General features: G+C 54.7%; 2 protein-coding genes across 2 annotated transcripts in view; both read left to right on the top strand.

Annotated features, from left to right (window-relative positions):
* OPN4 (opsin 4) overlaps positions 1-4,526 on the top strand; it is a 35,555-nt gene extending 31,029 nt beyond the window's left edge. The window contains exons 14-17 of the mRNA XM_032491639.1: positions 80-157; positions 256-316; positions 2,830-2,928; positions 4,058-4,526. The gene's annotated coding sequence lies outside the window, so the exon portion shown is untranslated. The remainder of the gene's footprint in view (positions 1-79; positions 158-255; positions 317-2,829; positions 2,929-4,057) is intronic.
* Positions 4,527-7,740: 3,214 nt separating this feature from the next.
* ANTXRL (ANTXR like) lies at positions 7,741-18,844 on the top strand. The gene is made up of 6 exons (XM_032491653.1): positions 7,741-7,879; positions 10,256-10,477; positions 11,924-11,962; positions 13,095-13,181; positions 13,589-13,666; positions 18,489-18,844. The coding sequence occupies exons 2-6, from the start codon at positions 10,307-10,309 to the stop codon at positions 18,702-18,704; spliced, it is 591 nt and encodes a 196-aa protein (XP_032347544.1). The 5' UTR covers positions 7,741-7,879; positions 10,256-10,306; the 3' UTR covers positions 18,705-18,844.
* The last annotated feature ends 7,220 nt before the right edge of the window (positions 18,845-26,064 follow it).

Below are 26,064 nucleotides of genomic sequence, written 5' to 3'. Positions count from 1 at the left end.
CAGGAGCCTGTCTCCTGGGATGGGACCTGCTGAGTCCTCAACCCCTGGCTGTGGGCCAAGCCACCTCCTCTCCTTGTAGCTGGATCAGATTGTTACAGGGAAGGCCCAAATGGATGAGACACCCAGAACCGCTGACAATGAAGGCTTTTTTACATCGGTGAGTGTGGGCTAAATGTGAGAGGGGGGAGGAGGTGGTTTCTCACCGTGGCCATGCCTGTCACTCTCCCTGACCCTGCCACCATCCCTGTGTTCCAGCTGGTGGGAAATTCCTGTAAGGAAGGTATGGGTGGAGACACATTCCATGCCTGTGTGGGAGGTACGTGCTGGGGTCACTGTCCTTGGTGGCATGGTGCTTGGGTATGTGTGGTGTGAATGCACCTGAGTGTGCCTGCTTGTGTGAGTGTGGTGTGAGTGTGTGTGGGGTTGGTATTGTGTTGTGATTAGTGCGTACGAGTGTTTGTGTATTTGTGTGTGTGTGTGCACACGCGCCCATGAACATGGTGTCTGAGTGTGTGTGTGTGCGTGTGTGTGTGTGTGTGCCTGAGGAGTTTTTACAGAAATGTGTCAGATATGTCATTGTGCCCTGAGTATGAAATTAAAGGTATGTTTATGTGGGGTGTGTCTGCTGGGGGTTGTGGTGTGAATATGTGTGTAACTACCATTTCTTCTGTTTTAACTAAGATATACTTGACATACAGCTCTGTATAAATTTAAGGTAAACCACGCAATGACTTGATATACATTTACTGGGAAATAATTACCCCTGTAAGCTTTGTGTAACTACTTTTTTAAAACTCAAAACCAAAAGTTTAATTAAGAAAAGATAGTTTTTAAACCCTGAACATAACACTAGCAAATGAAATCCAACAACATATAAAAAAGACAATACATCGAGACTAATTAAGGATTCACCCTGTAAATCCAAGTCTGATTCAATATTTAATTTATCAGTGTAAATTACCACAGCAGCAAATGGAGAAGGGAAACATAATTGTCTTAACAGATGAAGAAAAGCATTGGACACAGTTCGATTCCAGCATCATACTAGGAACACGGCCTGACAAAGGCATCATGCGAATACTCACAGCCAGCGTTACACCCAGCAGTTAGATGGGGAAGGCCTCTCCCTGAGGTCTGGAACTGGATAAGGCTGCCCTCTCTCTCCTGGGAGTGTCCCCCCATCAGTGCGGTGAGGATCCTGTGCAGGTCCTTTTCTGACAGGAGTGAGCGCTGTGTGTGCCGGCTCGTGTGTCCACATCACTGCGGTTTGTGCCACTGAGGCAGGGGACGAGTACATGCTTCCACAGGGACCAGCACTCATCTAGATGCAGCTGGACAATTGTCCCTGGGACACACACAGGCCTGTCAAGCCCGAGAGAGGATGCCAGTTGTCACCTATGCCCTGGGGTGTCCCAGCTGAGGTGACAGGTGCCCACTGTACCCCCTCTGCCTGCGTGGCCCAGCAGCGCTGCTCTGACTTTGAAAACTGCTGTCATCTTGTTAAAAGCTGCCACACAGCATGTCAGTCCCTTGGAGGGAAAGCTCAGGGCAGGAACCTGGACCCCAGTAAAGTCAGAGCTGCTCATCAGGGTGTTGCTCTGAATAAGTCAGTGGTCCGAGTGTGAGGAGGCCGGGAGGGGGTGAGCAGGAGGCACTCGGCTTCCTTGGCCTCTCGGGCTCCCTCCTGGGCTGGGCAGAGGCCTCTGCTGGCCTCCCTGCCTCCAGGCCTGTGCTCCAGCCCATCCTGTGCCCAGGGCCCGAGGGACTGAGAGAGCCAGCTTCCCTAACCCAGCCTGACCAGGGAGCCTGAGGCCCCCTAGCCGGACAGCTGGGCCCCCCAAGGTCCAGCCTCTGCTCTAAGCCCACCTGCTGCAAAACCTTCCTCAGCGCTACGGGATCCAGCCCACCCAGCCTTTGAGAACTTACCCTTTCTTGGTCACCTGGCCCCTCTGGCTTCCCACAGCCCTGTCTGCGCTCTCATTAGTCATGTGTCACCTGCTGTGAACTATGACTTCTGCTGGGTTGTGTCTGTGGCTTTATTTTATCATTTAGTTCTGTTTATCTTCCAACCACTTGTTATGGAAATGTTTTAAGTCTACAGCTAAATTAAAACAATTCACAGTGAAAACACTTACATCCACTACCTGGATTCTACAATTAATCTCTGACCATGTTTTATTTCCTCTCTCTCTCTCCATCAATCCACCTTATTTTTTTTGATGCATTTCAGAGTAAATTACAGTCATCGGCTACCTCACTCCCAAACCCTTAGTTCTGCAAATCTTTACATGAGGAATAATTTTTGCTGAGTTCTCTTTTCAAATCACAGCAAACTTAAGTGTATCATTTGATGAGCTCTGACATGACTCCTGTGTAACCCCAAAACCCATGAAGACTGAGAACACTACAGTTGTCCCCAGAAAGTCCCCTCAGATCCCTTCCCAGGCAATCCCCACCCCTCCCCCCTGGAGGCAGCTACTCTCTGATTTCTTCCTCCACAGGTTAGTTTGCTGCTTTAGAGCATCTGCTCAGTGACTCACGTGGGATGAACGCGGTGTCTGGCCTGTGGCACTTGGCTCCGTGGTTTGGGGATTCATCCTTCATGTGCGTTTTGGGGTTTGGGTTTGCTCGGGGCTTTCACCCCAGGAAGCAGGTTGGAGGCAACCCTGGTCACTCTAGTTCCTGTGTGTGACCAGACCCAGCGAGTGTCTGCAAAGAAGCCCAGCAGGTGGGGCACAGCGGTGGTGGCCATAGTAGGACACAGCGCAGAGCAGGGCGTCCCCCTGAGGTCCAGCGTCCAGGTCTGACCTTTGGATGTTGTCCTTGCAGATGAATATGAATTGATGATTTCCAGAAAAGGCTTTAATAACGCAAAGAACAAGGAGGGAGTTATTTGTAGGTTCAAGTTCAAAGACAAGCAATTCTTCGGTAAGTAGCCCACTTGGTTACTTCCCACGCTTCCCACACCTCGCTGCGTCCCCTCAGCCAGCTCAGCCTTCAAAGCCCTTGCTGACCATTCACTGTGGACACTGTGAGGACAGAGGCAGCGTGGACGAGTGGAAGGAGGGACCTGGCTAGGGAGCCTGGCCACCTCTCCCTTCATCTCAATCCCTCAGTAAATCTAGAGCATCTTCGACCAGCACTTACCTCTGCAGAGGCTGGGTTTGGGGTCCTGGGCCTCCCTCATTGCTGTTCTCCCCTAAACCTTTCTCAGCTCTCACTTCCCTTGAGAGACAAGGACGTGAATCGCACGAGTCTGCTGGTGGGGTGTGGAGGCAGCTCTAGGGCCCTGAGTCCATGTCAGGTGCGCTGGTAGCTCTCCCAGGAGGGTGTGGTCACCTTGGATAGAGAGAGGATGCCAACTGCCGGGCCTGGGCCCTGGATTCCTGGCTCAGGCCCACGTTACATGTGTGACCTTGACCTAGTGAGTGTTCTGGGTCAGCCTCTACTATCTGTACTATAAAATGGGGCCAGTGTGGTATGTGCACTAAGCACTTTCATGAATGTGAAGCTACTGTTTGGAAATACTCAGGCATCAGGTGTCCCTCCACGATGGGTGAGTGGCCTGAGGAAGCACATGGCTAGGGCAGCAGATGTGCCCTCGGTGCTGAGGTGGGGCTGATTTCCCCCCAACAGGGTGCCTGGGGACAGTGGGACTTTCTGCTTCTCCCTCAGCTCTCCCAGTGAGCCCTCTGATACAGTCATTTAATATGATTAGATCATATTCAGTGAATTCCCATTCCAAGGCCATCTGGTCAACCCAGACAGACTCCTCTCCTCCAGCACACTTCTGGGCCATCTCTCTTTCTGCCATGGGCACATAGAATGGGCAGGACTCTGCCACTGCCACACCACAAAGTGTGTAGACGGCCTCAGGAAGTTAGATGCCCCTTGGTTTATACTTTCTCAGGAGTGGTTAGGGACTGGGTAGCTCATTCGCATGGAGAGCTAATGTTAATTGAGCACCTACTACATCAGGCCATGTGCTGTGTTACTTTACTGTCCCAATTAATTCTCAAAAGAGACTTACTGCTGTTCTTTTGCATGGAACTGGAAGCAGAGTCGGGGCAGTTGAAGAGCTTGTCCAAGGTCACAGGCTGGTTCAGGAAGAGCTGGAAAGTGGGCAGAAGTGATGTGATTGCCCGTCTGGGCCTTCGACCTCACTGAGATGGCAGTTCTTGAAGGTGGGACGCAACCTCTCCTTCAGGAAATGTGCTTCCTCTGTGCTTGGCAGCTATACTGCTCTCCCACCCCGGACATCTCCAGTGTTTCTCTCTGAGCTGGACCAGGGCCGGGGCTCACGTGGGAGAGCCCATCCCACAGTCCTGAGCTCCTCTGCTGGCCACCCCGCTGCACCTGGCTGGAGGCTGGCCGGAAGTGGCCAAGCAGGGCTGTTTATTGCCGGGAGCTCTGATGCCCCACTGAGGACTGATTTGGCTCCTTTTAATTACACTTTCCGCTGATTAAAATGTATGGTAAAACATTTTAGAAAATATAAAGAAGCACAAAAAAGAAAAAAATTTAAATCAGAGTTTCTATGTTTTATGTTGTCTGTCTTTAGTGTGTGAAGCTTTTTCTAATTTAAGAAGGTTTTTTGATGTGGCATTTGAGTGAAGTATTCAGTTAATCAGTTAATATTGGTTTGAAAACTCCTTTTCAGTCAACCATGCTCTTCTGGGCCATGGTATGGGGGGTACCTGCCATCACCTCACTTTCTGTACTCTGGACTGTGAACACCCCACTAAAAAGTTAATTTATACAAATCATGAGGTTTTATTTCACTTAATTCCTACCATCCTCTTCTCAGATGCAAAGCCTTTCCCTTAACCATACTTGGTGACTAGTTTTCATTATCATTCCCAATGAAAGACTAACACTGTTCAAAACTTCATAGCTCATCTGACAATTGAAATAGGTCCCAAAAGCTTTCCACATGGAAATGAACCATTTGTAGAGAATAGCCCTGACCTGTGGCAAGAAAGAGAAAAACGATTTTTTTAAATTATTAGAGATTGTTCATTATAAAAATGATACACAGGGAGCAGGTATAGCTTAGTGGTAGAGTGTGTGCTTAGCATGCACAGGGTCCTGGGTTCAATCTTTAGTACCTCAGATAGATAGATAGATGGATAGAGAAAGAAAGAAAGAAACCTAATTACCCCCCCCCAAAAGCCAGAGATTTATTTTTAATGGAAAAGAATCTCTCTCTATATATATACGTACGTATATGTATAACTGAATCGCTTTGCTGTGCACCTGAAACTAACATTGTAAACCAATTACACTTCAATAAAAAATGAAAATTAAAGAAAGATATGAAAAGCAGGAAAGCAGGAAAATACAAAAGAGTAAAGAATAAAACATCACCCCAAGTCTCAAACCCATAAGTGCCTGTAATATGTCAAATACAGTTTAGTAAACCTCATTTTCCTTAAAAGACAGACCAAAAATTGCAGTGGAGTTAAAGACACTATTGAGCATCACACAGACGTTTCTTCATGAGACAAACTAGTCCCCCCACCGACGCCACAAAAAACCCTAAAGTTACAATGAGTCTACAAAACCACTAAAAGATTAGGGCTCTAAGTGGAGAATCTTTAGTTTGATTATAATCTGTGTGTTTTTAAAATTTGTGTCCAGGTGTATTTTTGAAATAATTTTAAAGAACGACATTTAAAACTACCTTCACTCTTAGGGAGATTCTCCCGGGGTTTGGCCCTGAGTATGGTCCCTCCTGCAGAACTTCCTCCCCCTCTGATCACAGCCCAGTGGGTGCAGCTGCAGGAGAGACCTGGCCTTTGCTCCTACCCGGGAACACGTGCAGACCCTCATCTGTCCACCGGGGGCGCCAGGCGCCCAGCCGAGGTTCCGGCCTCTGGGAAGTGGTGGCCTAGCTCCTAGGACCCAGGGACGCCCGGGTCATGAAGAAGGCCAGGGAAAGAATTGTCCTCCCGAATCACCGATGTCGGAAGTGGTGTGACCCTGGGGGACCACTGGTCCTAACTTTCAGAGGAGTCTGGGACCCGGGGAAGCTGGAGCAGGGTGGGGAGGGCACTGACAGGAACGCAACCAGGCAGAGCAGCCGGGCCTCCCTTCTCTCCTTACAGCAGGGACGCAGCGAGTTAGGGCTCAGGACAGAGAAGGCTCCACAGCTGCCAGCTGTGCATTGTCTGAGCCCCGTGAGTGCGCCTCCCAGCTCCCCCAAATAACAGAACACACACACACAGAGGCCCCACCCCCTCCTCAGGCTCCCCTGTGACAGTAAATGGCACCCTCACCCACAGGCGCTCAGGTCACTCACCTGCACGTGGTCCTGGATCCCCCTTGGCCCCCACCCCCACATCCAGTCCCCCCGCAGGTCCTGCTGCCTCTGTGTCCAAACGCACCCGGACCTGCAGCCCCTCCACAGACTCACTGCACTTAAAGCCAAGCCCCAACCCCTTCCCGGGGCCCCCGAGGTGCTGGCCCCCCCCACCCCGCTCACCTCTTTCCCCTCAACCAGCTCAGCTGGGTACACCTCAGGTCTCGGTCACACAGCCAGGAGCCCTCTCCTCGGGGACTTTCCCTGGCCGTCCCCTCAGCTGGCCTCAGCCCCAGGACCACTGCCTCAGAGAGACCTCATCTTGCTGGGAATTTTAAATAATATACAAAAGTAGCCAAAGTTGTGCAGTGCACTGGGAGCTGCCTCCATCTCCCTCAGTGATGGTCAAGCCCGGCCAGCCTGGCTTTACTGATCCCTCACCGTTGATTATTTTGAAGCAAATCCCAGACATCACACCATTTCCTGTATAAACATTTCACTTACTTTTAAAGAAAAATTGTCTCTAAAATACAGGACAGGTCACCTGTTCTTAAACAGCTGTCCCTTCCCTTGTGTGTTGATGTCACAGCACTTTCCACTTCAGCATTTGTTTGTCCGTTGTTTGTTACTTCATTGTCTGTCTCCCTCCCCAGTCCCTCCAGTGTCAGGCCCTGGAGAGCAGGGTGTCTGCCTGTCTTGTCCCCACTAAAGCCCGGAGCCCTGCACAGTGCCTGGTGCACGGGAGGTGTCAGAACAGGGCAGAGAAGGGAAGGTGCTTCTGCCAAAGCGTGAGCTCTGCTCACCAAGAGCAGGCAGAAGGGGAGGGACGGATCGACGGACAAGTCCATTGACGTTCTTCTTGTGTGGTTGTCTTTTAGATAAAAAACCTATCTCTGTGGAAGATGCCACCATAATATGCCCAGGAGTAAAGACAGAGAAGCCAGATGAGTAAGTGCCCAGCCCGGAGGCCACGTGGGCAGGTTTTGCCGCCATGAAGTGTAAAGAATGTGGGATGCCACCTCTCCTGAGGCAGCACGTGTCTGTCTCCAGGAGCGCTCAGGGCACCCTCCGCACCTGCTCTGGCTAGTGGTCCTCTGAGCTGCTCGGGGATGCTCTGTGGCCCAGGCTCTGCAGAGGAGGGCAGGATGCAGGAGATGATGTGCCCTGGGGATGGTACCTTTGCTCCAGGCAGCCTTTTGGAGCTAAACTCACTTACTCTGTAAATACAAAGGAGTTGGGATGGTGACACCGTACTGCCATCCATGGTCACTTGGCTCATGGCCAGGAGGACATCTGATCCCATGTGGGGCTCCTCACTGCCTGGGCAGCCTTCATTGCAGAGGTCGACCTCATAGTGCTTTGGGATGAGCTCTCCTTACCCTCGCTGTCTGCTCTGCGGTAGCCCCGAATGCCTGATGTTCAAAGTCATTACAGTGAGGAGACCACGAGCTACAGTGTGAGCCAAGTGGAGGAAGTGTGTGTGTCCGGCCTCGGGGTCGCTGCCTGCCCTTCTTCTGCTGCAGGGAGCTGCGTGTTGACTTCGGCCTGAACCACGGGACCGCCGTCATCAACACCGATGTGCGCATCAGCAGCAGGACACGTGCGGCCGCAGGGGTGTGGCTCCCGGACCCAGGGCCGCCCTGCTCCCCGCGCGGGAGGGCGAGACGCCCCGGGAGGCCAGTGCGGGGAGCAGCGGGCCCTGGGCAGGCCTGGCAAGCAGCCTGTGCAGACAGGCCCCTAGAGCAGCTCAGGGCCCTGAGCCCCACATCCAGGAGCTGAACCTGCATCAGGCTTGGGCAGTGCCCTGGGACTGTTACTAGAAAGAGCACCTGGGGTACAACTTACTGTCCAGAACTTGAAAACCTCTGCTGTCTCTGTGAAGCCAGGGTCATTGAAGGCACTTGGAAGGGACAAATTAGAGCTCTAAACAGACTCCAGAAACGGTGCTGAGGCTCTGCCCGTCCCGGACCCACCTGGCCACCCCCACTGGCCTGAGCCTTGTGCCGGGGAGCTCCGGGCTCCAACTCGGATTCCAGTGGGGTGAGTGGGAGAGGCTGGGACACTGTGTCCTAGGACACAGAGTCCAGGACCTCTGGGACACTCAGGTCCTCCAAATCGGGGTCCAGGGCACAGGGGTCGGGAGGACTGGACCAGCTGTGGCCGAGCACAGTCAGGGACTGTTTCCACCGTGTGGCTGAAGCAGCTGACAGGGCTCTGAACCCAATCCTGACCATCACAGCTCCTGCCTCCTGAGCTTGTCTGGTGACACAAGCTGTCACATTGCAGACGTCATCAGCTTCCGAGTGCCTCTCCTCCTTTCTCATGCTCCTCAGCTGTTCCTCTCCCCTGACTCGCTCTGGTCTCTGCAGGGATACTCCTCTGTTGATGGGGAAGCTGTCAGGGCCGTGGGGAGGGCGGAGGCTCAGCCTAGGGAAAGGGAGTTGGGAACACAGGGCTGCTGCCCTGGGACCCACTTTTCCAAGCTCCGCATCATCCGGGCACCTTAGCCTGGAGCTGCCCGACATGGACCACAGAGAGCACTAGGCGGGAGTGAGGTTTCCCCTGGAGGAGGGACACCTGTGCCGAGTGGCCACTGCCCTGGTGTCCAGTACCAGCTGGTGAGGGTGCCAACCATGTGACGGTCTCCCTGTGTCTGTCTCCCTTGTCCCTGCACATCCCCCGGCAGATCAGAGACTGAATCTACACATTTCCCACCAGGGTCCCACCCCCTGCAGCTGCCCGTCCACAGGCACATTTAGGAGAGACCTCAGGAGCAGCCTGGGGCTCCGGGCCCAGCACAGGTCCCCTCAGCCTGACTGGGCCTCTCCTTTCGGCTGCCCTGCTTCCTGGGCACAGGCTCTCTCTGCCCTCTTCCCTGCCCTGCTTCTCTCAAGCAGAGCACGTGACTTAGGGAAGGGCTGGGCAGTGCGCAGGTCCTCAGATGCAGCACACGTGCCGTGGTTATGAACAACAGCACGAGAACAGATCCCGTCCTTAAGCCCCCACGTGGCCCTGGCCTGTGCTGGGACTGCCTGTGATCTCTCTCTGCAGCTCTCAGGTGCTCGCCATTTCCTCACTGCAGGGGTGGGGACAGAGGCTCAGAGACATGCAGTCATTTTGCCCAAGACTGCAGAGAAGTAGGGGAGAGAGGCTCCGGGGATGTGATCAGGGTCTCCCGGCTGTGTTCTTGCACCCCCACATCTCAGGGGGCCCCAGCTGCCCCTCCCTCACCCATCCGTGTATCTTAGCTCTTTGTGGCCCTCACAGAACCCCTGTGTGTCATACTAGGCAGGCATTGAGGGCTGGGTTGTCACTGGAGGCCTTGGACCTCCTTGACAGGGCCATGGGGGAGCCGCTGAGCAGGGTCAGGCATGGGGTCCGTGGCCCAGGGCTCCAGAGGGGCTCTCTGGGTCCCAGCCCTGACCTCCCAGCCCCACTGTGGTCCCTCTACATGAGGTAACATGAGGGGAAGGGAGAGTGAGCTGATGGGGGAATCAGCCGTGGGAAGCAGTAGGTGGGCACCTGGGAGGAATCACCAAGAGCAGCCCCCGGACTCCGACCCCCTACCTCCTGCAGAGTGGGCCCCCGAGACCAGCCCTGGACCAGCGATGCCCACAGTGCCCACAGGTGTCATGATGATGGTCACAGTGCCTACAGTTGTCACAGTGAGGACCACAGTGCTGAGGGCTGTCACCGTGGTGACCACAGTGATCAATGTTGTCACAACCACGACTGCAGTGACTATGGCTGTCACAGAGGGAGAGGCCACAGTGCCTGAGCTCATCCCAGAGGGGCTCTCTGGGTACCCTAACCTCTTAGGATCTTTCTCCTCAGGTAGGGCAACCAAGTCGAAGGGAAACTGGGCAGACGGGGAGAACTGGGATGGGATCTGAGTGGCAGGGGAAGCTGTCACCCAGGTCCAAGCCGAGACTCTGCTGTGTGCTCTTTCTTTAGGCACAAGGGTCAGGAGCAAGCCTCCCAACAGTCCCCCAGCAGCCTCCCCCGATGCCACCTCTCCCGGTGACCTCTCCCCATACAGCTCTTACCCCATCAGCGTCTACCCCACCCACCCAGTTCGTCCTCTATACCAACCCTCTCTTCTTGTCTTGGCTCATCCCGGCCCTGCTCCTGCTCATGCTGCTGCTCTGGTTCATCTGTCACCTGTGCTGCAAGAAGGTGAGTGACCCCTGCCCGCACAGCCTGTGTCCAGCCCTCATCAACCCCCCAAGGGACCAGACACATGTCTGCCCCAGGACACTGCCTGTTGGCAGGTTCCCATCAGCTCCAGGTCCTCAACCAGCAAACAAGGCACAGACTCTGCCTTTCATCCAGGACAGACACAGCCTGGGCTTCCAGGGGGCCACCTGCCTCCTGCTTTCACAGGGAGGTGGCCTGTGGGCTGTCCCAGGCCTGAGGAGAAGGGACCCCAGGTCCCTGAGACCAGGGCTGCTTCACAGCAGTCAGGCTTCTGGGGGACTCAGGTGGACCAAAGCTGGAGGGGCCTCTGCTCTTGGGGGAAGAAGAGGGGTCTGCATGGGCACCGATGGCCCAAAGGGAGGAGGACCCTGGCCGGGTGGATGCTAACCTTGGGGACACCTGTGCCTTTGAAGACAGCACAGTCCCTCCACATCTCTAGTGCCTTCCATCACTCCTTCCTCAGTCATGACTGTGTCACCAGGATGTGCAGGGCTCCGTCCTGGGCCCAGAGGGACAGAAATGAAGCAGCCCCACTCCTGCCCACAGGAGCTCATGCCCTGGTGGCTGGTCTGGTGTGGAATCCTGGGGGGCATAGAGGGTAAATGTCCCCTTCAGGGGGTGTGGCAGGTGTCCTGATAGAGCAGGACAGTAGCCAAGGACAGAGACTGGCCCAGGGAGGGGGCCAGAGAACTGGGTGAGGAAGAGGACAAAGCAGAGCTGAGAAAGGACACGCCAACCAGCAGAGAAGCAGCAGGTCCGGTTTCTGCAAAGAGGGGACGTGGGGAGAGAGGGGCCGGGGGAGGGGGGCGGACTGGCACCCCTGAGGGCTGGGAGGCCGGGGCTGCGGGGACGACGGGAGGGGAGGGAGGAGGAGGAAGGGGTGGGGGTGCTCTCTTGTCTTCGTATGACGTCAGGGCTGCTGCTGAGACTCCCAGGGGGGCCTCTACCAGGGACCAGCAACCTTAGTCTGTCTGCCTCCCCCTCGGCCCTGCAGGGAGGGGCCGACTCACCTGTGATAACTGAGGAGCCTGAGGCTCAGGGAGGTGGAGCCTGATGGTTACAAACCCTCAGGCAAGGGACACCCAGACTCACACCCCAAAGCCCATGTTCTGTCCCCCTGCTGCCGCTGAGCAGGGTCCCCTCCTGTCTGCAAAGCCGAACCAGAGCCCCACAGGCCCCTTCCAACCTATGATTATGTCACTGTGCCCCACAGTGATTGTCCCTCTCTGATACCAAGTAGGCAGGGAAAAGGTGGATGGAGGTAACAAGAGCCATCATGGAGGGAGCTGTGACCCCCAGGCTGGGGTGGGAGGAGAAGGAGCCAGTTCATGCCAGAGGCCTGTCCCCAAAGATGTCACTTCGTTGGAGATAAACTTTATGGGCACTGGACTTTGACTGCTTGAATTTTGATCACTTCCATTCTAGACTGTCAAGGAGCCACCACCAACCCAGGAAAGAGCAAAGGTAAGCGCTGTGTTTGGTCCTGATGTTGTCAGCCTGCCTGATGCACACACTGACCCGCACAGGGAGGCCTCCGGGCACCGATGGGGATATGTCCCCCCCACCTCCCCAGCTCCCACCTGCCTGGGCAGGGAGAGCTGGCAGCAAGAGGATGGTGACAGAGAGGCACAGAGGGACCCCAGGGAGGACATGGGACTCACCAATATCACCCAGACAACACACTCCCCATGTTCCCAGCACGGCCTCATTCAGCCTTTGTCACTGAATCAGCAACGTGGTGTGGCCTGTTTCAGGAACAGCTATGATCCCTCCTGAAATAAATGGGCTTTTTGTCAATTCCCAAGGGATGTGTGTAGGCTGGTCCCTCCCCAGGACTCAGGTGAGCTTTTGAAAAAGGACCCTCAGGTTTCAGGGACCTGGTCCCCTTTCTCCAGGCTCTGAGTCCGTTGGGCTCCATTCCCTTGGTCTCCATCTCCATCTGTTGTCAGCATGAGGGTCTTGGCTGGGGGTGACCTTTAAGGACATGGGGCTGAAGAGAGGGGAGGGAGGAAGGGCATTGAGCTGTGAAGGGGGTGCAGCCCAGGCGAGCCCAGAGACCAAGGGGCAGGGAGTAGGCTGTGGCTGACCAGGGCGGGTGCCCAAACCAGGGCCCATAAGAGGCAGTTGGAGCAGGGGCACGGTGTCCCAAGAAAGGGGACCTGGGCCTGCGATCTGGTGGGAAACAGGGTCACTGCCCAGGGTGGCATCTGCGCTGGTTGCAATGTGGCCTGGGGACACTGGATCTGCCAGTGTTGGGCGAGTACCCCCCTGTCCCTGCTCATGGCCCAGCGTCCCACAGCCTCCATCACGTGACACAGCCCCAGGCCCAGCTTCTCCAACGAGGGCGGCTCTGGGCACCAAGGGGACAGGACAGAGTTTGCTGGCCTTTGTAGAAGGCCCATCTCTGTGAAGCAGAAGCGTGTTTCTCACACGGAGGACTCTCTCTTACTGTGCCCGCCACTGCTCATGTGTCCTTGATTCTCCAGCAAACATTCCCTGAGTGACTAGAACTTGACAGGTGTTGGGGCAACAGATGTCATGTGTCTGCAGCCAGGAGCTGCCAGATGAGGAAGCAGACAGGGTTTTCTCTTCCTAGGAGCCTGAGGAGACATGTCCCATGCAGACATGCCCCACGGTGATTGTCCCCTGTGGGTGCCAAGGAGGCCGGATGGAACGGATGGAGGTGAGAAGGACCCTGGGGAGCAGGAGGGGAGGGGAGCCGCTTCGTGCACAGGCCTGGGCCCGTAAGGCATGGCCCGAGTAGAAATGAGCTACCGGCTGTGGACTGCAGTCACTGAGTACCGGAGAAGAGCCAAAGGCCTCCTGACCTAGTGGCCCAAGAGACGCCAAAATGTATGCGGGCTCATGCTCGCACCACCACCAGGGTTCCTAGCAAATGCATTTCCCCCTCAGGCTGGGGCCAGGGCTCTGGATGTTCAGGGGGGTGGCTCCAGGTGGAGGCTACGGTGCTGTCTTGGTGGTGGTGGTGGGGACAGAGCCCTGGGAGGCCATCTCGAGTCTGAGGGGACACGACCCCTCTAGTGGCAGCGTCTATGCCTGTAGATTCCTCACAACCACACCTCTTTTCAGGGAAAACTGGATCATTTGTGTGACTTTGTTCAGCGTTGCAGCCAGGCACCAGTGATGTGGCGCCCGCCCAGGGCCGTGGTAAGCAGGGCCCAGGGACGCTCCCCGTGGGCTGGGGTCTTGTCTTTGCCCTTGACTGTTGCCCCTGGGGCTCTGAGTCAGAGAGCCCTGTCTGGGCATCTGCCAAGGGGGACGCCCAAGACGCGGAGACCTGATGCTCACGAGCTCCCCCGGGTGATTCTCAACACATTTCCCCTGCATCCTCATCCCAGGTGTGTCAGGAACTTTCTTACCCAGAGCAACACCCAGCACTTCTGATCTTCAGTAAACAGGGCTGGAGAGGAGGGCAGGCAGAGAGTCCTGCTGGCCTCCTAGTCCCTCCCCACTGCCCACCCGGCCCTGTGGGACTGCTGGCTGCGCCCCATCCATGAGGCCCTCCTGGGCTGGTCACTCAGGTGCCAGGAGTGACATGGTGAGACATGGTGGGGGACATGGTGATACCCCGTCCCCAGTGTTATCTGGAAACACTGGCTGCTTTTACCAGGTAGTAAACATGCCCTCCTGGGTCAGTGCCTGTGACAACGGGGAGGAGCCAGATCATTCCAGTTGTCAGCCTTGGAATTTAATACAATGGCAGATAACTTTACTGAGTCCTTTCTGTGGGCTGGGTGCTCGGCTAAGAGCTTCACATGTTTTCACTGCTCTGATTCTCCCAGTAACTGTGAGTGTAGGTCCTATTTATCCCAGCTTTACCGAAGGGGGACTGAACCACAGAGAGGCTGAGTGGCTTTTCCCAGGTCACTTAGGATGGGAGAGGCAGAACTGGATTTAAGCCCCGAACCTGGCCCCACCATTTTTACTACTTTGCCCCCTTTTGGATCAGCACATGGTCTCATGATGGTTATTTCCAGACCTCGAGACGGCTGCCCTACTCAGGCCTCCAAATCCCAGGAGGGCAGTGCTCCTGCTTCACCTGGGAGTCATCTGCCTGGACATCATATTCCATGGGGGTGTCCCCATGCTCAGCACAGATGGGGCCAGGGGCTCAGAGGACACTGTGGTCCCAGGGTCTGTAATGAGGGCTGAATTAACTGCATTCTCTGAATCATGCAAAGACTAGCTTGGTGACTGGGCAGGGGGTATTTAGAAGCTCTGGACAGGGCTGAAAGCCCCTGGACACTGCTGATGACACACTAGAGATGTGCACACACCCAGCAAGACATAATCTGGTGACAGAGATGTCAGGGCAGCTGGGACCCAACCCTGGGTCTGAATCGAGCTCTCAGTCCCAGCCTTACTTGCATGGAAGCTGCATTCTCCTGGAGCCTCTGTCCAGAACCACAGCCCCATTGTGGTCAGCAGAGTCCTCGCGCCAGCCTTATGCCCTGAACAGTGGAGACACCCACCCAGAGATGCCCACTCAGGAGCAGGAGGGACAGAGCCAGACAGAGGGTTGAAGCAGAGGGAGGCAAGAGACCCTGGGTGGACAAGGGGAGGATTCCAGAAATAGCCTCCTGCCCTGCGAGGTGAGGGCAGGGGCGCTGAGCCCCTCTCTGAAACAGGCACATTCCAAGGGCTGCTCTTGGAAGCTCAGGTTGTGAGGGTGGCAGAGTGATGGGTTAGGGGCCCTTACAGCTGCCCAGGGCTCTGCCGGGACCCTGAATGCCAGCTCTCCAGTCCCCCCAGCAGTGTGAGCTCGCAGTGACCTGTGTGCTTGCTGAAGGCAAAACTAACGCCTGAGAGGTCAGGGAAGTTGCCAAGGCCACTGGGAGAGAAAGTGGCAGCAGCCAGAGCTGCCTGAGATCAACCTGCTCCTCCTGAGAGGGGCTGGGAGCCTGTAACTCTTCCTTGTGGACGTGCCCCCCCACCCCACTTCTCTGCCCCGTCCCCCCAACCTCATCCCTCCCAACTGTCGTCCTGGAGACCCGAGTGTTGTAAGATTTCTGTGGGTACCCTGAATTCCAGCAGGTGTGGGAGTCCTGGCTCCTTCTCATGAAGCCTTCAGTGCATTGGTCCCAGGCCTTAAAGTGAGTCATGGACTAAGAGATGGGGTGTCAGCTGGAACCTGAATCTCTGCAAACCAATCAGCCCCAGCCCCAGCCCTGAGTGTGCAGAGTGTGGTTCTGGGGAGAGGCTCCAGGACAAGCAGGTGGAGAACGCTACTTCCACAAAAGGAAGGCTGGGACTGAGAACTCGATCTGCCAGGCTGCTTGGGGACACATTACTCGGAAATGGCCTCATGTTCTTCTTACCTGAGCCACAGGCTCTCTGAGTGAGAGATGGTCTGGAATCAGAGGAGAGAGCACACTCAGTGGGAAACTCTGCAAGACTGAGCTTGGGACACTCGGCCTGGCCCAGCCTGGCCCAGGCAGGGGGATTGGAGGTGTTGGTCAGGTGTCCTGCCAGGACAGACGTAAGCCATTTGTCCTCTCACTGCAGGCCACCTCATGTGCCCTGCAGCCCCCTCGAGGAGCTCTCCTCAGACAGAACCTCCCCCAGGCCCTTTTCACCAGGCTGGGCTGGAGAACAGAAGCCACAGGGCAGGCGGTTCCTGGCAGCGCAGTGCTCAGCCTCTCTCTCCTCCATCCGGGCCCCGATCTACAGGGGAGGCGGATTCCAAAGTGCTCATTCTGGGTGGGAACTGCAGTCAGGCCTGCCGATGTGCAAGTGCTTGGGAGTTAGCAGTGGAGTCTGGTGGTGAACTTGTAGGAGCCACTGCCTTGTAAAAGCCCAGTCCGCTGCTTGTTTCAGTGAATGCAGATGTTTTGTACTTCAGCACAGTACAATGCAGGACATTCCCAGAGGCTCAGTTTACCAAAAACCTCAGCAGTTTTGCAGCAGAAGTAGTTGGTCTTGTTTGCTGTAACTTTCTGCAAAGTGACTGTATGTCTCTGCCCCACCCCGCCCCGCCTTCTAACCCCCAGAGGAAGTTTTCTAATAACGGTCCCTTCCAGACCACCTCTCCCTGCACACAGATACGCAATGATGCAGACGATGATGGTGATGATGATGATGATGATGATGCAATAAGACAGTCTAGTTTCTTAGTCTTGAGCCAAACCGAGACTCCCACCCGAGGTCCTGATCCTCTTCCTTCACTGCCTTTCCCAGGGCAGCCCACTCAGCTCATGGAAATCAGTTCTCCTAAATCCATCAGGAAAATCACATAAAAGTGGGAAGCCCTCCCCTGTCTCACTGCATGTGATGCTGACAGTGATATAAGTGTCCCCAGAGAGTACAGCCTGGGTGATGTCGCCACCACACAAGACCCTTAACCTGAGGATCTCACTTCTTTGTCACAATTAACAGCAGTGGTTTATACGGAGCAGGGATGGCCAGACACTGAGTACTTTACACAAGCTCGTGCTTTTCATCCTTCCAACAACTGGATGGAGGAGGAAGCTGACCCTTACTCAGTGGAGTCACCTGCCCAGTCACACAGCCGTGAAGCAGGAAGACCAGCGCCAACAGCCCGGTGCCCAGCTGCTCCCTGCGAGCGTGGCCGCCTCTCTGTCCTGCCAAGTGGGCACTGCTCCGCATTTTGAAGCTCAGGAAACTGAGGCTCTGACATTACGTGATGAGCTCAACGTGACAGGGCTATGGAGAGGCTAGCAGGGCTGCAAATGACCCCAGGAGAGGCTCACTTCCCAGCCCAGTCTATGTCTCCTGAGCCCTGCTGTCAGGGAGATAGAGAAATGTCTGGAAAGTGCTTCCTTCCTCATGCAAGCAATTGTGAATATTAATGTCTTATTTTCACACTGTGTTGTTTGCAGACTACGTCTAAATTTGAGCTCACATGTATTTGCTGGAAACAGTTGTCCAGGGTAACGATTAGAGCTGCAGACAGGCCGTATGATGCGTTCATGGCCAAGGAGGTCCTGAGTCTTTGTCCTTTGACCCCGCCCACAGGTGTGTGTGATAAAAGCTGGGACAGGGCTTCAGCCCTCCAGGAAGTCCTAGCTTGACAGCTGTGCTTCAGGAAACTCTCAGATCATGACTTTGGGATAGTGAAGGAAGCAGTCTTGATGACCCCTGCACCCCCACTCCTCACACACATGCAGGCGCACACACACACACACACACACACACACACACACACACACACACACACACACACATCCTTATGTAGCAAGCAGGAAATCCAGAATTGGAGCCAAAGCTCCAAAGCACTGGAAGTTAAGGTTCAATCAACCACTTGCCAATTGTGTCAAGAAACATCCCTTCGCTGAGGCTGAGCTGGTGTAAGAAGCGATTGGTCACTGGCTTAGATCTCTTCATTAATAGAAAACCAGAGGGGAAGGACACCAGCACTTCCCAAGCCCCCTGCTACATCCTGTACCCCCTTATGTCCACACAGCAGACTCAGGGGCTCTGTCATCTCCCGGGGTCTCCACTGCTGTCTGAACGAGGTCCTGAGCTCAACCCCCAGTGCTTCCATTAAAAAAGAAAAAGAGCTTGTGAAAAATTCAAGAGGGTTTAGGTGTTCTGTTTTCCCAGTGTGGCTACATTACTGGGGAAAACCACCATTATTCTAAAGGGTTGCCGAGGATTTTAAAACCTAGGGTGATGAAAATGACAGTCCCAGGAGGAGAAGGCAGCGTTCAGTGGCCTTTGTCACCCACGGGCACTCAAGGTGACACTTCATGCCTAAGTGACAGGTTCACGGAAGCGGGAAGCCTGCACGCCACATGGAGCCCCTGTGGGGACTGGTGGGGCTTTCTGGGGACCAACAGGCCCAGACAGACCCAGCAGGGGGATCAGTGAGACTCTGGGCAGCAGGAAAACGGTGGGCTTGAGCAGAGAAGGTGCTCAGCAGGCCCCAGAGACCAGGGAAACCACAGCCTTCTGCTCCCAATTCCAGCGGGTTCTCGTGACCTTCTCTCTCTCTCTCTCCCCCCTGCAGGGGAGATGCATCAATGTTGCCCTAATGAAGCCCCACTGTGGGCAGGTGCCCTGTGGCCCCAAGATCTGCGTTCAGCCCAGCCGGGAGTGCTTCCCCATCAAGAACTTCTGCTCACGGTGCCAACACCCCCTGTCCATGTGCCCCAGGCTTCCCTCCAGGATGCTGCCGCTGATCCACCCCCCCGCCCCCTCGTACCCTATTGTCCTGAGGAAGTAGACATGATGTGTCCCACTCCCAACGGCTGCCTGTTCGTCACCAAGGGCTGTGATGCATGCAGTTATAGCCAAATTCTGCCCTTTGAACAAAGCCCCAAACATCCTTGAAATATTAATAAAATCCTGTGTCTCCTTCCCTAATCTTATGCAGAGAGGAGTACTTGAATTTCTCACCTCCTTCACTCAATTTTCCTGGTTTCCATTTTTTGGCTACCTGCACTCCAAATGTGTCCCAGAAAGAAATGACGCCCTCTACTGTTCACCAGCTGGAAGTGCGCCTTCTCTTTCCAGATTCCCCCAAACCGTCTCCAAGCCTAGGGGAGTTTTAGAGGAGACTCTCCATTTCCCTGGAGAAGTTCAACCTCTGTTACTTGCCATCTGCCACCGTAGAAGAAACCGTGCTCCCGACAGAGATGTTTTAGCGTTCAGTGTCCTCCCCACCACCCAGCGTGCGCACACGGTGTCTCTGACTACTCCAAGCACCGCGCACACAGCCCCCGGGAGCATTTCCGGAGGGGCCCCCAGGGGGACCAGAACTAGTTGTCCCTAATCCATGTTGATAGTCAGTTAAAACACTCTCCACCCTCCCCTCCAGCTCCTTGACTGTTACATTTGTGCCTTTCAGTTGGATTTCTGTAAGACCCCTATAGGTAAAGGTATGTCAGGGTTGGGTTGTGAATATGTATGGATTGAAGTAGACGGACAGTGAAGACCATAACTTTCCTTATGTTCAAAATAAAAGAAAATAAAGGAAAACAAGGTTTTGCTGGAATGGCCCCTGTATATGTATGCAGGGATTGTCTGCAGGGCTCCCCGAGGTCACACAACTCTTAACCTTCAAAGCATTTGTACCTGGAGTTGCTCTTTCTTGGGACGCTTGGGGCTGTCTCAGAGATGGGCTGAGCCTCCACTCCTGTCACTGCTTGGGCCTCGGATCTGCGTCCTGCCAACAGCAGGGACAGAGGGGGTGACAGCCTCTCCCACCCCCTCGTGGGCCTTTTCTGTCTCCGCCAGCACATCGGTCTCCCAAGCTGTTTATTAGAAGGCTTTCCCTGGCACAAAATGCCAGGCACAGGCATTTCAGAGAAATGAGCCAATGAGAAAAGGAAGAACTAAGGAGAGTGCTAAACCCCTGTGGGCTGGGACCCAGTGGTTTGATCTGGGCCCCATTCAGAGACCAGAGCAACTGCAGGTGCTTAAAGAGAACACACACCCACTCCATACCTCGCTCCCTGACATCCCTCAGGAACGGGAGGCCTTGTCAACGTGTTGGTTTTGTTTGATTTTGTGTCACAAGAGTAAGAGGCGGTGGTTGTGTAAATGCAGAGAATGTTAACGAGGGATGCCTGACACTTGGCTGGGAAGCCATTGTATCCATTTGCTTGGGCTGCTAAACCACAGACTGAGTGGTTTAAACAACAGATATCTGTTTTCTTACAATTCTAGAGGCTAGAAGTCCAAGATCAATGGGTCTGCTGGGTTCCTTCTGAGCCCTCTTTGGCTTGTAGATGGTCATACTCTCCTTATGTCTTTGCACAGTGCCCCCTCTCTATCCATCTGTGTCCTAATCTTCTCTTCTTAAAAGGACACCCAAAAGAATAGATTAAAAAAACAAATTTCGTCTGTATAGCACAGGGAATTATAATCAATATGCTGTAATAACCTTTAATGAAAAAGAATATGATAATGAGTAATATGTATGTATATGCATGACTGAAATAGTATGCTGTACACCAGAAATTGACACATTGTAACTGACTATACTTCAGTTAAAAAAAAAGATACCAGTTATACTGGATGGGGGCCAACCCGTATGACCTCCCTGAAGTTAGTTGCCTCTGTGAAGACCACATCTCCAGTCACACTCTGAGGTCCTGGGGGTTAGGGCTTCACCAGGTGAATCTGGGGAGGACACAGCTCGGCCCACAACAGCCGTTTATCAGCTGACACCCTCAGGAGCCCCTCTTCAAGTGGTGGGCTCTGGGGGTCAGTGGGGTCCTGGGAAAAGACTCCTACAGGCTTTGTAGATAAAGAGGCCACAGGTCGTGCTCAACTGATTGTTACAGAGAGTTGACGACCCCAGGCAGGTCACCCTCCCTCAGTGGAGCCCGCAGCTATGTGAATGCTCACACACCTGCCTGCCCTCACACACACAGTGGGGGCTCCTTGGAGGCATCTCCTGCAGGATGAGTTCCTGGAAGTCTGAGGCAATGCTGGGTCAGGACCCACTTTTGCTACAAGATCAGGAAGGACCTTGGAGACTCATCATCTCCCTTGACAGATGAAGAGCTAAGGAAGTGTGGGTGGCAGCCCCGCTCATGATCCTTGAGATTCTGGGGGCTCCAGTGGCATCGAGATGCCCAGCATTGTAGCCCATGAGCCCCAAGATGACCTGGGGTTCTCAACCCAAAGGTGCAATTCCTTGTAACTGGAAATCCTGGACTTTCATTCTTTATTTCCCTGCTACCCATGGGTGGTAAGCATTCCAGGGAAGCAAACTCTAGCTCAAGGAGCAGATGGCCAGCTCTGGGAGATTCTCATCATGCCGTCAGGAGGCCATAATGGGGAAGGAGGCCAGGGGCAGGAGTCCCACCCTGGATGGGGCAGGGTTTGGGGCTGTCTCAGAGATGGGCTGAGCCTCAAGTAGCAGCAGCCTAACCCAGGGAGCCCAGGGGACAGAAGGCTCAGTGGGCTAAATGGGTATCTTCGACAGTGCCCCCTAGGGGCCTTCCTGTGGTATAGCCTCAGGTGTTAGGTGTCCAAGGGCTTGTTGAGGACAGGATGACCAGAGGTTGGCGTGATACAGTAAATTATTCCAGGAGATGGCGCTCATAGCTTGCATTTCTTTACTAATCCAGTTTAAAAATCAGTTTTAAAACATCAGGGTTAGTAAATTCATGGAATGAACACGATGGGGACTTGTCTCACCACTTAGTTGATTTCAGGCCCGCCCTGTGTCCCCTTTTATCAGGTTGTCAATGATGAGAGCTTTTATCTTGCTTTCTGGAGACTGGAGATATTTCTTTAAAACCTGGAGAGATGGGAGAATACTTGGCGTGGTGGGGGGACCTGCACTGCCCAAAGCCTTCAGCGCCCACTTGTCTGACCCACAGGCCTCCCACCAAATGTGCAGCTCCCTGTTATGAACAGCAGACTCCTGGTTGGGGCGGCCAGGTCGATGCCAGAGGGCCGGCCCCAGCCCCTCTGCCAGAGCCCAGCCTGCCCAATGTCAGGGCCCCGTGTCCTGTCATTCTTCTCTGCCATCATCTGCCCTTTTCCCCACGATCATCATCTGTCCCTCATTCACTGCAGACATCAGTACCACATTGATGCTGCCCAAAGCCCAGAGCCCACTATTAACCCAGGGAACTCCACATCCACGGGATGACCCAGCCAATGCCATGACATCTTGGCCTCCAAGGCCCCGCCCTGCTAGCCACCTCCATCCCCACACCCACATCCCATCATAGTTTCCATCTCTCCCTGTCAGCAAACCCCTGTCTCCCCTCCTACTCACTTGCCTTGTCCTGACAGGCTCTGCCCAGCTGCAGGCCTCCAGAAATCTGGGCCCCATCACGCCATTCCCCTCCGTGCCCTGTTCATACGGCCTCAGCGTGCTCGGGCTAAACTTGGAAACCCTTTTTGATGACCCGCAAGGCTCCTCGGTATTCGCAGCCTCCCCTGCTCCTTTCCCTGGTGACTCTGCAGCCCTTCTCACCCTGAACAGGCCACAGCTTCCTACGTGGCCTTCCCATGTTCTAATGGGTGCCAGCTGTGTCCATGTGCCCACACACCCCATCTGGACAGGGACCCCACACCAAGGGCATCACTTAGCTCTGTTTTGCCTTTCTGCTCCTTCCACCCCTAGCCCCACTCCTGAGCTGACTGTGATGAGTCATCAGGGCCTGTGAGACGACATTTCCTCAGAGGAGCCGCCCAACACCGGGGCCCAGACAAGGCTGGATCCCCTGCCGTATGTTCCCACAGCATCTGCCTTCCTCTCTGCTGCTCACCTGCTTCGTGGACCATCTGTGCTCGCCCTGGACCAGGGCTGCAGGTTCTGCATGGCCTGCTGTCAGCTGAGTATTGGAAACAGCAGCACCCATCACTCGTAGCAACGACGAGGGAAACGTGAGGTTGGAGATCTTGTGAACTTCCTCCCCACCCACCCCACCCACCACGCCGCGCCCCACCCACCCACCTGGGAAGAGTTAACATCTCACAAGAAATCCGGCTTGGCCTGGTTGGGTCCTGAGCGCCTGCCAGGCACCATGCCAGCTTCTGCCAGCCTGACTGTCTTGTGTGGGTCACACAGAGCCCGCCTGAGTGGTGGGAAGGGGGGGTCACAATGATTTCACCCGTGAGGACCCGGCACAGAGGACTCAGACAGTCACCCCAGTGTGCGGCACGCTGGACCCAGCTCTGTCTGACACCCCGGCCAGGGCTCACTCAGCAGGGCCCAGGGAGCACCGTGGCCTCGGACACCCTCTTCCTGCTTGACTCCGTGACATCACCTGGCCTTCCCCAGCCAGGTGATCCGGGGAAAGAGGATCACTCTACGGGGCCAAAGCCCACGGACAGGGCGGAGAGCCACCCACACCCACCCAGGAGTGAGGGAAAGCCCTTCACGAGGAGGAAGGAGCCACAGGGGCAGGCTGTGGGCACAGGCAGGTGGGTGAGAAGTTCCCGAGTGGACGTGGGGTGACGCAGGACGGCGGAGGCCCAGAGTGACGTGAGACCCGATGGACGATTCTGGGGTGGGGTTGTTGAGCCGAGGGGACCATGAAAGAGCAGGTGGGGACCTCCAGGCTCTTGTCTCTGGGATGGGAAGGTACCCAGGTGATCCCAAAGGGTAGCCAAGCCTCAGAATCACCAACCAAGGGGGAAGAGCAGAGGGCACAGGCAGGAGATGCGGGGGACAGTTAGGTGGCAGAAAAGTGATGGATAAGAGTGGCAAGCAGTGCTGGGCATCCCAGAAGCCAAGCAAGGAATGAGCTTCGACAAGAAGGTGAGGTCCTGGCGGCAGGAGCTGGTCAGGGCGGGGCCTGAGCAGAGGGCGTGAGCGCTGGCTGGCGGGAGCAGGCTGGGTTCTCCTGCGGCCTCCCGGGGGCAGTGTGCCTGCGGGCTCTCAGAGGGCGGGCCGTGCCTGACATCTCCCTGCACCAGGCTCTGTGTCCTGTCTTGGCCTCAGAGTCCAGTGTCTCTCTCTGGGCTCTGCCCAGGGCCACCACACTGCGGTGACCTAGCTAGGGTCATCCTCCCGACTAGGCTTTGGCCAGACCTTCCTAGAAGGTACCCGCTCCCCAGACACTGACCCTCGTGTCATGACGTGGGCGCCCCTCCATGAGTAGCTGGGGTCCTCAGAAAGCTCACCAGTGAGGATGCCTGAGTGCTGGCCTGCAAGGCCCCCAAGGACAGTGGGGAGTCTGTGGCCACGAGCAGGGGATTTGTCAGTCCCTGCCACCCAAGACGGCCACAGTCTTCCTCTTTTGGTGGCATCTCACAATGTTGTGTGGTGACCGATCCCCAGTTCTCACGGCAGCTCTGGGCAGTGGCCGCTGCCCCCGGCACAACTGTCTCCCCACCCCCTGCATGCTGGCCCGGCTCCAGCCCCACCCACTCCAGCTCACAGGTCCAAAAGGAACAGCCTGGGGACACTCTGCGTGTAGAGAAGAGAGCACTGGAGCCAGGGTCAGGAAACCGGAGGGGACAGTTCTTACCTGTAACCCATGTGAAATAAAATTTACATTTTACTGTTAGATGAGAAAAATGTCAACATAAAAAGTTTTCCATCTCTTTTTGTGAAGGAAAAGCCGGGCTGGTCTAAGAAGATAACTGACAAGCCTAGGAATGTAAAGGAGAGGCTAGGCTAGGCTAACAAGATAACTCACAAATCTAAGTATTGGAATACTGATCTGAGTTCTGCTGGACTAACTTGTAAATCTAAGTTAATTAGTGTTGGTTTGCTGTTCATGTTTTTTGCTAGCCAGCTGGATTTTCAAAGAGATCTATCTGGCTTTGGAATGTTGGTTTGCTGCCTCCCTGCCTCCACTTTTGTGATAATGATGCTGCTAAAGCTGTTCCATGCCTATTGGCCGAATACCCCAAGCTTGTAATTTACCCTATAAAACCTCATGCGCACGTCTTGGAGGTGCTCAGAGCTTCGGAGCAAAAGCCCCTCTGAGCCCGCCGGCGTAATACATCTGAGTACTCCAACCCTCCGAGTGGTGCTTGTTTCTTGGCTGGCCTTTTGTTTCCGTAACATTTCGACCTTCTCTCCCCAGCTGCTGTGCGTAGTGTATCTGCATCACACATCGACCAATCTTCCCGGTCGGCAGAAATATGTTCTCAACAAGCAAAAGCAACATTCTCCTAGCGACGACGCTACAACTCCTTCAAAGATAACATTCCTGCTCGACCTTGTAAGGGGCCACGATGATGCTCAGCTCTGGATTGTGTAAACAGTTAATAATACTTCATTTAATGTACAGCCTTCTGTCTCAAAAAACTTACATAAATTGACTTGTAACAGGCGGAACAGTTCTCAGAGCTTTCCGAGATGCTCTTCTTAGGTTATAATCCTCAAATTTTCCTCGAATAAAATTTTCTATTTCTTTCTTAGATCGACTGATGGTTTTTCGTTGACACCCTGAAAGGCTTCACTGAATGTGAAACAGTCACACCTCTGTGGGGCTGTTTTTCTCTGGGGCTCCAGGAGCAGCAGGGGTGCTGGAGGCCCTGAGGGGTCTCCCCAGGATGGAGGGGCTGCCAGGGCATCTCTGAGGCACAGGTTCACCCTGAAGGGCAAGGGGAAAGTGGTGCCGAGGAATGCTCCAGGCAGGGACCCCAGGGAGGGCAAACTCCAGAAAGGAAAAAATAAACTTCTTCCAGGCAGATTCCTCCCTCCCTTGGCAGCCAGCTCATCCTGCAGGGCCCAGGGCAGAGCAGGCAAGTCAGAGAGGCCTGGGGGATCGTGTGGCCTCTTCCCACAAAAAGTATGACTTATGCAAATTATCTAACGTTGGAGTTTCCGTTTCTTAGTGTATTACATGGATTTTCCACCTGCTTCTTAGAGTTGTGGCAGAGATTGCAGGGGACAGCGTACACCGAGTGACTGAAGAGGGATCTAGGCATAGAGACCCCCCCAATAAGCGAAGCCTGCCATTATTGTATGCCTTTGCCAGGCCCCCTCATTGTGTGGTTCATTGTGGAGAAGCCATAGCAGTTAATGAATTCCTTTTTTACAGAAATCAGGTTGAGCAAAGACCGAGTGAATAGCCATGTTTACTAAGTGGGGCTTTCAAAGATTGTAACTCAGAATTTCCAGTCTGCGTAGCAGCCCCAGCCCAAACATTTGGCAG

The sequence above is a fragment of the Camelus ferus genome, chromosome 11 (assembly GCF_009834535.1).
Source record: "Camelus ferus isolate YT-003-E chromosome 11, BCGSAC_Cfer_1.0, whole genome shotgun sequence".
Classification (NCBI taxonomy): domain Eukaryota; kingdom Metazoa; phylum Chordata; class Mammalia; order Artiodactyla; family Camelidae; genus Camelus; species Camelus ferus.
Note: the sequence above shows the minus strand (reverse complement) of the source record. Positions and strands in the feature narration are given on the sequence as shown.

Coding starts and splice junctions, on each gene's coding strand:
- ANTXRL (XM_032491653.1), top strand. CDS start 10,307: ATGCCACCTCTCCCGGTGACCTCTCCCCATACAGCTCTTACCCCATCA. Junction 10,478..11,923: donor GTCACCTGTGCTGCAAGAAG/GTGAGTGACCCC, acceptor CTTCCATTCTAG/ACTGTCAAGGAGCCACCACC. Junction 13,182..13,588: donor GCCGGATGGAACGGATGGAG/GTGAGAAGGACC, acceptor ACCTCTTTTCAG/GGAAAACTGGATCATTTGTG.